Source organism: Fukomys damarensis, unplaced genomic scaffold (genome assembly GCF_012274545.1).
Source record: "Fukomys damarensis isolate Sample0158 unplaced genomic scaffold, DMR_v1.0_HiC HiC_scaffold_25, whole genome shotgun sequence".
Lineage (NCBI taxonomy): Eukaryota > Metazoa > Chordata > Mammalia > Rodentia > Bathyergidae > Fukomys > Fukomys damarensis.
In genome coordinates, this window is record NW_022900937.1 from 27,692,684 (window position 1) to 27,703,647 (window position 10,964).

Consider the following 10,964-nt stretch of genomic DNA (forward strand, 5'->3'; position numbering starts at 1 on the left):
CAGAGGGAGAGAGAGAGAGAGAGAGAGAGTGTGTGTGTGTGTGTGTGTGTGTCCATTAATATGTATTTGCAATACATAATAAATGCATTCATCGTTGGGAAATGGTGAATAATCATCTCACATCTAAATCCTTACTTCCCCTTTTTCTGTGCTCCCTCCCATGTCTCTCAGTCCTCCCTTCCCACCCCCATAACCCATTTCCTACAACCTCTCATTTATTTTGGTACTTACTAATATTTTTAGCTTATCATATAAGGAAAATTATGCAATATTTAAACTACGATGTTTTCAAAAGATGACTGCATTTATCTTTCTTTACACCTGAGTCGCACCCCATTGTGTAAATATACCACTTAATTTTATTCATTCATCTCTTTATGGGTATGTCAGCTGCCTAAAGTTTTAGCCATTATAAGTTGTGCTGCTATAAACATGAGTGTGCACGGCCCACTGTATTATAATGTTTTTAACTCATTTGGAAGATACCCAGATGTAGTAAAACTGGGTCAAATGGAACTTCTAGTGTTAGATTTTTGAGGCATCTTCATACAGCAGTTTTACCTGTTCACATTCCCAGCAGCAGCAAAGTAGAAGTGCTCCTTCCTGGCCACCATGTGTTGTTTTGGCAGCCTTAATAAAGGCCATTCATAGTAGGGCAAGGTGAAGCCTCAGTGTTGTTTGCAATTGCACCTTTTCAAGTGCAACTACTAAAAGTCTGAACATTTTAAAGCAAACAGAAATAAAGTAAAACTAAAAACAATAACCCATAAAAAACAACAAACAGAAACCCCAAACCCAGCAGACATCTGGCAGGAATTTTAAATACTCCCAAAACTTGTGTATACGATTCACACATACTGTCTTTCCCAGAAAGTATAGTCGGTTGTTCACACCTTTCCCTTCTTGCACCAATTGCAGCAGGACTATATGCAGCCACGCTGATACCACCTCTGACCTTCCAAAATTAAGCACACCCTGCCTCAGGGCTTCAGTCCAGGCACTCGCAGTCAGACTGGCAGAATCCAACACTGAAGCAGTTCTAGGGTTAAGAATTCTTCGTCGACCTCCCTGGGCATGATAGTGGAATTTGCAAGCAGTTTCCCACTACATGCCACCCACTCGACCCTGGGGCCAACACCAGGACCTGAGAGTAAACAACATATTGAGACACTGAGTGTCCTCCCAACATGCTGCAGGGTTGGAGTTAAGAAAATTCCTTCTTATGCTCCAGCCCCTTATGGCTGAGATAGTCATTTCACTAAGAGCCCTTCTTACATGTCTCTCCTTGCATTGCTTCGTTATGGAAACTCACCCAATCAACCTGGATATTTATTAAACATCTGCAATCTTTACAAACTTATAGTTTTAGATAATGGATGGACCCAGGTCCTGGAGGAACAAGCCCCTCACCTGGCAACTGGTCCTGCCCCACAGATAGATGTGCAGGACAGGTCCTGAGGCCCCTGATGCCCTGAAGATAGGGCCCTGTCCTGTTCTCATGCATTTCCTACAGCGTCTCCAGCACCCAGCAAAGGGTAGGCCAGTTTTAGAGGTTCCTTCAGCTTAGCCCTCAGCTTCTGACTGTGTCCTGGAGCTGGAAACAATCCTACTGACCCTCCTAATCTGTAGGGAGACCCAAGCAAGGCGGGTATGAACCACTGAATATTCCCAAGGGTCTGTCAAGGCAGAACAGTGATCATCCTGAGAGTCTGGTCACTCTGGGTGGGGCAAAGCCTGTTATTTAAGTCCTTCTTGGGAAGTCGACCCAAGGGACAGGTGCAGGGACCAGGAAGGCACAAGAACTCTCCATATCGGTCCTCCTGTGAGGCCACAGGGTAGAAAGTGGCTGGAGTTGAAGTATGACTTATCCATCCTCTCCCTGCTCCCACATTTGGGAGCCCCCTCTCCTCCTGGTGGGATACTCAGTTTGTCCTGAGCACCAAATAGACGTGATGCATGGACAGGGACAGGAAATATACTGTGTGTCCCCTGTCCTCATAACTCTGGATCTGCAGGTGCTAACCCCACAGAGGGTCATCCCACCAATCACATGAGTCAGTGTGAGACTCTGAGCTCCATGAATAAAAGGGTTGGCTGGACCTACTCAGCTGGTCTCCATGCACTGAGGCACAGCCAGGACATAAAACAAGCATAAGGACGTTGCTCTGGGAGCAGAATCATGCTGATCTAGGTTTGAGACCTGGCTCATTGGCCCTGGTGACACGTGTGTATGACCTGGGACTGGACCTCCTGGTGGGTGCCCCATGTGGTCCTGTCCCTGTTCCCTTAGGGAGATGAGCTCCATGGCAGGACTTATTCTTCAGGCCAATTATTGAGGCTCCAGGACAGAACAGCTTTCTGGCTGTCTGTGCAGCTCCAGCCTCCTTAGTTTTGACCATGGAAAGGGTCCATATGTTGCCCCAGTACAGCAGGGGCTGCATGAGACCTGTAAAGGATGAGGGTGACTCCAGCATGGCTGTAATATTGCATCCTAGAGAAGGGTCCTTTGCCATGTACAACCATGATGGAGGATTTGCTACTAGCTTTGTGTGGCTTAACAACCAAATGCAAATTATCACATAAAATGAGACACAGTGCTGAGTCTCTGAGTGCATACATGGACAGAAGTGAAGAATGTTGGAAAATCAAGCTAACTACACAGGGGGAAATTATCACCAGAGAAAATCTCCCTCATTCTTTTGAAAAAGATCTCTTAAAAGATTTTCCTCTATGGTGAATTCAGCACGTGACATATTTCAAGGCTTTGTAGGACAAGATAACTATGTCTTATGTCTGACTTTGCAGGCTACAAATTGAATATCATTGTAATCTGGTGCTGTGAGAATACAGGGTTTTCAAACACATCAACATGCACAGATTCTAATCACCACATAAGAAAAGGGACAGGAGAAAAGGTAATTTGTGACCCTGTTCCTCTCCAGTGTCCTCACATCCATTGCCATAAGAGAAATGCACAAGTTCTTTTTGGACAATAGCAGGCCATTCGTGATTTTTTTGTACTGTTGACAGTATCTCTGCACATCCTTTTGATTGCCAATTTTAACTGGAAAATGAAAGCAGTGTTTCTCCCTAGGAGCACTACCTCTCTTATTTGTGTCTCAAGGTGTTATAGCAACTTGTACTACCCACTGCCTAAGCAGGGCCTCTGCTCAGCCTATTGCTGCACACTCAAAAAAGGGTGGAAAGATACAATTCCAACTCTGGAAGTCACCCAGCCTCTACGGTTGAGTCAAAAGTCCTTTACTGCCCAGAAATGAGGCCAATGTGGAATGTAAGAGTGGTTTCTGGTGGAAGGCACACAGGGAGTTTTCCACATCTTCACACCAATTCTTGGGTCTGACAAGATTACAAATATCAATAGATTCTGGCTGACCAGCAACACTACCCGGAGTGTGGATAAGGATGACTTGGAGGAGCTCCTAGATTTGGTTCCTGAGGGGGAATTGCCAGAAGAGAAGGCAACTGAATCATATGAGAAGCGGCAAGAGATAGGAAATTGTCTGAGGAAATAAAAATGAATGACCCATTAGAAAATTCACATTGAAGGGGTTAGCAGAATATTTTGCAACCTCATCTACCTACTTAAGTCTTGCAAATATGGACCCCAACACTGCAATGTTTTTATTCATAGAGAGAAAAGTTCCCTGTGCCTGATCTTCTTATAGGGATAAACCATGCAGGATGAAAACAAGCCAACAAATGAGCCATCATGGACAGAGTTCAGGAAAGAGTGACTACCGGTTAAGAAGAGCCTCAGGCAGATCTCTCAGGAGGAGCTCTAGATGCGTGGTTATCTGAGCAGATGACGGCTCTGCGCACTGTGCACTGCTACTAAGGAGCTTCCATTAAGACGATATGTGGAGGTGGAAGCCAGATGTGTAAAAGATGCTCTTCCACGTGGGCCGAGGCTAATATGCAATATTTATGTTTTTAATGATACAAAATACAAATAAGCTTAAGGAATATTTGTAGAAAGAAAAGTATATTTGTAAATGTATTGTATCTGAAGTGCAGAGTGCATATAATTCTTACAGCAGTGTGTAGTGATGCCTTGGGCCTCACATTCACTTCCTACTCACACTGACCAACTTCCCATTCTGCAATCTCCATTCATGGTAAACAAGGTTTGTGTGTGTGGTTTGTTCTGTAAAGGTCAATGTGTAGGAGTCCTAGTCCTCAATGTGGTGGTATAGAGCTGGGGTACTATTACCGAATGATCGCAATGTCATTTTGGACGCCCTGGAATCACTGTTAATTCAGAACCAGTGTCCATTAGTCCCCCAAATGTCTAATCATTTCCCTGCCCCCAGTGTACAGTTCCTCAGGTAAAAGGCCTCAACTCCCTTTGAGGAAGGCCATATGAATTTTAGGTGGTGTAATCAGGATCCTTCCCCAAGGGAACCCGGCCTTCCCCCTCAGGGGTTCTAGGTCTGTATACTGGCTCAAATGTGGGAACAAGTTGAAGGCCACGGTTCCCTGTTATTATGATTTGAAGGAGGTTTCTGTTCATTTGCTCTTAAATATTTCAATTATATAAATATAGCAAAAGTTTTGAAGACTTCCCATCAAATTCAGTTTTGGGGACACCATGGCTAAACAGCCAACGCCACAGGTCTATATGCGTCAGACCCTTCTGACCATTGCTCTGCTTCTCCTGTTCATCACAGTAAGTGTGTGTGTCCTGCCTTTGGTGATTCCTTGCTGCCATTTGACTCCTGCAACTCTGAGATCCAATCAAACCACTGCCCTTGAGTTTCCCAATTTACACTGTGGTCTCGACTGACATACAGAAAAGAGTAATGACAGGGTATTTCAGGGACGCTGGTGCGCCATTCAGGAATCTGTTTCTCGAAGTGTTAGTGAGGGGTACATTTTCTGGAGTATCCCAGTGTGGCAGATTAGGTTTGACATGACAAATCCACTCCGACATTTCCATTTCCCTAAGCCTCCAAATCCCCTCATCAAAAGTAAACCATGGGCCGGGCGTGGTGGCACATGCCTGCAATCCCAGCACTCAGAAGGCTGAGGCAGGAGGATCACTGTGAGTTCAAAACCAGCCCGGGCTACATAGTGAGTTCCAGGTCAGACTCAACCACATAGTGAGACTCTGTCTCAAAAAAACCAAAAACAAAACAAAACAAAAAGTAAACCATGGAATGTTGGGCATGTCTGACTCATTCCCTGTGAGCCATCTTTTGATCCATACTTCTGCCAACCAGCCAAATAAACTACTAATACTTTCCTTTGTTCTGCCAGCTGCAACATTAAATTCAAACATCTCTGGTTAATGGGCCCATATGGACAAACTTAGCCTGATCCATGTGGACATTTTTGCCACCATTGTGCCACACGCTAAAATCCATTCCTACATTCATTTACCAGGCTTCTGCTTATGAGTTAGAAAACTCAGGAAGTTCTTTGGGAGAATAGTGGACTTTCTCATGGGTCACACCGTGTACCTCACCTTTAGGAGCTTTCTGTGATTTGAGCCTGGTTATAGGTCTAACGGCAAATGTGGGTGGTGAAGGTGGTTCCTGTGGTATGTCGGCATTATCACGTTTTGTCAACACAGGATCGGCTTTCCCAGTATAACTAGGAGAGACCAACACCATAGCAGGTGAGGATGGGGATGCCTCCACCACTGAGGGTGGGAATATCTTTTCTTGTGATAAAATAATCTCATTAGAATCTAGGAGCTCATTAGAATTTAGGTACTTCAACCGCTTGAGTTATGAGGGCCTGTGTTTGGGTTTCTGCAATCTCAGACCAGCAGCTAAAGGTGAGGAGATTCTCTTTAAAGACGTACTTAGAAACTTTTAAAGATGTTTATGTATGTCTCAAGCTGGAAATCTGAATCTTTAAGGTTCTTATTTTCCTTTATTAACTTGTCCTCACATTGAGAAAATTTTAGATTACATATGGAAGCCTGAGCTCACTGTTTCCTTCACTAGTTTATCCAGAGATGCTAAGAGAAACCAGCCAACACCACTATATTTCCCACTCTGCCAAAAATATTCACAAGTTTCATAGATTGAGTCATTAAATTCCTTAAATTTTACATTGTGTGTTAAGATAATCAAAAGGATCTATGTTACAGATTACTCTGAAGAGTTCACACCAAGGACTATCCATATACCCCACAGTACCAGATCCAGAGGCCATGGTACTTTTAGATCTCTTCAAATTAGAGGGCTGACTCCAGGAACCCATAAGCCATTAAAAACGTTCATCTTTACGACTCCCTTTCTCTAGAACCACTGCCAGTGCCAAAATCTGGATTAGTCGGTGCTTACTAATGAAACAGATTTAATGCAAGATATACAAATATATAAGGATTTACAAGATTGACTTACAATGGCCACCCACAGAGTCAGATGTGGAAGAGTGAAAAAGGACTGTTTGTGTGCTGGAGATCTGAAGGATCCAGTCAAAGGCCTGGAGCCCACTGCAGTGATCTGGCACTATCAGTTAACTATTGCCACTCATTTCTAAGAACTATTTGCTTCCTACTAGTCCCTTAGGAATAATAAACGTGATTCATTTAGAGGGAAATAACATCTCAGATATAAACAAACTCTTTGGAAGTAATGTTACCCTTGAAACTTTTTGCATGTAGTAATGTCTCATATCATATGGGTGCACATTTTTTCTCAGTGGTTATAGGTACATGTCTAAACCACAGGAAACAAGTGAACAATTAATTATCACTCTTATCCTTGGCTCTGTAATTGTTTTATGTGTTTAATGTCTTGCTTACATTCCTGGCTGGAAAGCTCCTTTACTAACACTTTATATGTCGTTCTGTCCTCCAAGGTGTTCATGGCAGAAGTGGACAGAGCACTGGCTCCATTAATGCCAGTTTCACTGTTAAGCATATTTGCCATTTCCACTGATTTTTACAAAGTCAAGCAGGTTCATGGCTCTGTGATATTGTATTAGTGTTATTTTAGTTTCTTTGGTCCCTTGTCATGACCTGCAGAAGCTCCTTCATTATTGAGCCAAAACTGCACATTCAAAACATAGCTTTCAGAAATATTAACAGTGTGATTAAGGTAATCTTGAAGAATTCATGGAAGGTGCTAAGATGCCAGGAAAGGGGAAAGGGTAAGTGGCCAGATAGAGACATTGAGGTCATGCCTCCATGTCTCATACAAACATACCACAAGTGTACACCACCAATTCCCCAGGTAAATCTCAAAGCCAATCAAGGTGACATTCCATATTAACTGTCATTTACATGGCATTAATTATTCCATGTTGTTTGATATTGGATAAGTAGTTCAGCATAAATTAGTGTTGTTAATCTTTACCTGTACAAAATTTATCAATTAAATTTTAACATAGTTTTTTATGTATAGGATAACTCAATATATATATGGTTTATATGATTATTAATATCCATTGTTTGAAGGCCAGGGATTTAGCTCAGTGGTTCTGCCACCTGCCTTGCAAATGCAAGGACCCAAGTTCAATCCCCAGAACAAAAAAAAATTTTTTCATTGGGTTTAAAACATACATTGGAGACATTAAGACATAGCCTTCTCAAATAAGGATATATTACTCAGTTTATTTTTCTTAGAAAGAGAGAAGGGGGACAACTGATGGTATCTGAACAGACTCATGAATAAACAACTTGCCTCCAAACAACATAATATAAATATATTATATTGTGGAGACCACATGGAATAAGCCATAAAAAGTTGAGCCACAATGGCAGAGTTCAAAAATTTGGGGACAAGTTAGCCACCCTCATTTGGGTTGTAGATGTCGAGAAATGAAAAAATCCTCCGGGTTTGGTAGGAGCCTAGAGATTTTGCCCATTCTGTACCTTGTTACCCTAGTAGCTCAGGTGTTGACGTAGCTGTTAGGTCAATGGCTTTCAATATGTGGATATGCATGGAGATTTTTTTTCTCAAGTTTGAGGGGAATTGGATTCTGCTGGCATCTTGTGACTTTGGGCCACAAATGATGCTAAATATCATACAATGTACCAGAGAGCTTTCATTACAAGTAAATAATTTTATAGTATATTGACATGGCTGATTAGGTTTTTTGCTTTTATGAACTCAATTTCAAGCTCTTTTCCCTCTACACAGGTCCAGTGGATGAGTCTTATCCATTCATACCACTTGTTATTTACAAATGGAAATTGTTTTTACAAGTTCTACCTTTTAAGTATTATGTGTTCTTTCCAAATTTCATATTATTCTCCATCAAAAAGCTAATAATTTCCACAAGTAATCTTACTATTATACAAAGCACAAAAATTTCATATCAGATCTTTCAAGAAGCTTTGAATTTCTTGTATCAGAATTCCTAAACTATGATCCAGTGATGTAAGATTTCATGAGTGTCTTCATAGCTCCTGTGGTGTGACAGGCTGGACACAATAGTCACAGTAAATTTGTCCCTAAACTTCACCCAAAATATAAACATAACACAATTTCAAAGAAGCAATTAAAATAGAAGAATGTGGTTGAACCTCCAGAAGATTAAATTTTAAGGTAGCGACACATTTAAAAGGGAGATGTACTTATAAATGATTGGATTTGACTACAGAAATAGATAGATGGGTCTATACTTCTGTGAGAGAGATTGAGAGATTGTTCTAGAAAGATAAAGAAAATATGTAAATCCTTAGGCACAGAGCATCTCCTGAGATATCCAAATGGAATGGTGAAGGAACCAACAATACACAGGAAAAAGTGGACAATTCATATTCAATTAGCTGGGATTTTTAAATTTGTTGTATGGATATAAGCCTCATGCCATCTACGTTTTTCAATAAGCAATAACTCCTCAGTGTTTTGGATCCACACACAGTATCCTAGAATTATCTTTTTCTTCTTCATTAATAAGCACAGAAAGACATAAGATCCTAATAGTGAATATTAGGAATGTAAGATAGGAAGAAAATAACAAAAAGTGTAGGGGAAGTGGGAAGGGTAGAGGAAAGGAAATAAGGGAAAAGAAAAAAACATAAGAAAATGAAAAAGTGGAAATAAAGTATTTGTAAATACGGAAGGGGGAGGGAGTGAAGGGAGAGCAGGGGTAAAGGGAAAAAATGAGAACCAAGACCTGTCATGTAAAGGTACAAGATCCCAATGATAAATATAACTGTACTGTATACCTAGGATGTACCAATCAATTCAATGAGAAAAAAAAAATAAGCACAGAAAGAAGACAAGGACATTCCTGGTTTAAATACATCATCATCCGAGTATATTTATAACTAATTAATACTGGTGTAAAGCAGGTGAATAAACCGTAGATGGCAGCACAGCCTTAAATCCAGTGACTTCAAGATGAGAAGTACATTGAGCCCAGTGGGGGTCAGGACATTTCCCTTGGGTCCTTCTGGCCTACAGATCTTTTGTCCTGCTGCCTCCAACTGCTCAGAACAGCCATGGAAAACACGTGACACACGTGTCAATTGTATTGGGGGTTTTGTCCTTTCAGAGGTGCTTACTGGTAACTGCGGCTTTGCTTTCCCTGGGAAGTGGATCTTGAAATGCAGTTGCTGGAGTCACGCTGAAATATGCCCTTAGGAAGAAAAGCTATGAAGAGCATTCATAGAGATTACTCACTCACACAGACTTCTAAAGAAAGGGTTGACGCATTTGGCAGTTTATTTTCTGCAGACACCAACTGTTAATTTTACTATTTTGTTTTTGTTTTTGTATTGCAGGCATAAAATTCGTGACGTACAGGATTTAAAAATAAAAGCACTATTTTAGCTCATGGTTGAAGAAGCTAAAGCTGGTTGTTATTTGACCCCCACTTAGAAATATCGCAGTGGAAGGAAATGAAGTAAGATAACCGCCACATGAGAACCAGGAAGCACAGAGCAAACCAGGTGCCAGAGAGGGAGGGGAAGGAGAAGATAAGGTCCCGAATGTCTCACCTCCACGACTGGACCAGACACACCAGCAGTGTGCTTTACTAATACCCTACACACCTCTCATGCCAAACAAGACATTAATCAAGAGTGTCCCGTGACTCCGGGCAATATTTTCCTTCTAGCAATATGAATGTGTTGGGAGACAGTTGCAACTTGAGGAGGGAACTACAGGGCACCGGGAGCTTTCCCTGCCTCTACACCAGAAAGTGAGTTTGTTCATCAATCACATGCCTTTGTCTGGCATGTATTTTCTTAGCTTAAAATGATTAAATCAAGAGATACAGTGTGAGAAAGTTTTGTCTATGAGGCCAACGACCTTATTCTTAATTTCTCACCTCTCAAAACAGCTCGGCCGCCCTCTCTTCCGTTGTGTCGTGGCCTTGCCTGGACTTGTGATGCTCTCTCACAGTGCTTTCTCCATGGTGAATTAACACTGGAATTGACTAAGTCAACTAATGTCCCATTAGGAAGAGCAACACACAGGAAGATCCCACGCACGAGGATCCCAGGGAGCTCAAGACCAGCCTGAGGTAAACTTAGTTCAAGAGCGGGTTTAATTACAAAGGAAAAAATAAAAGAGGGGAGTACACTTCTTAAACGCAGGCTAGGACAGGTTAGCATGCAGTCATGCAGTGTTTGGGTCATCATTTCTCTCTTCAGATCCAAGCAGACCTACCTGTAAGGGTTCCTTTCTGTTGTCACTCTCAACTCAGAAGGCGGACAATGGGACAAGAGCCAATCAGTGATGAGGGTCGGGCCGTATGAACTGTCCAATCAGATGGCCCGGGAGGTGGGCCCTCTTTCCTGGCTCCTCAGCTCAGTTCTTGGGCACAGTGATGAGAGCCGCCCCAGCGGGGCAGGCCGTCCTGCCTTAGGATTTCTACTGGCTGCAGGCTGTGGGAAGCACCCAGGGAGACCCTCCAGCGACAATGGTGAGGTTGTGGGACGGGTGCCTGACACGGGGCGGGACAGGAGGGGGCGAGGCCTGGGCGCAAGCGGTGGGGACAGCAATGGCGCCGGCGCCTCCCCGCTGCTCGCATCA

The 10,964-nt window shown here is 42.5% G+C and overlaps 1 protein-coding gene across 1 annotated transcript in view; it reads left to right on the forward strand.

Moving 5' to 3' along the window:
• Positions 1-10,711: 10,711 nt before the first annotated feature.
• The window catches only part of LOC104865492 (zinc finger protein 709), a 19,520-nt gene continuing 19,267 nt past the window's right edge, over positions 10,712-10,964 (forward strand). The window contains exon 1 of the mRNA XM_010629019.3: positions 10,712-10,854. Coding sequence (XP_010627321.1) covers positions 10,852-10,854 — 3 coding nt within the window. The 5' untranslated portion in view covers positions 10,712-10,851. The remainder of the gene's footprint in view (positions 10,855-10,964) is intronic.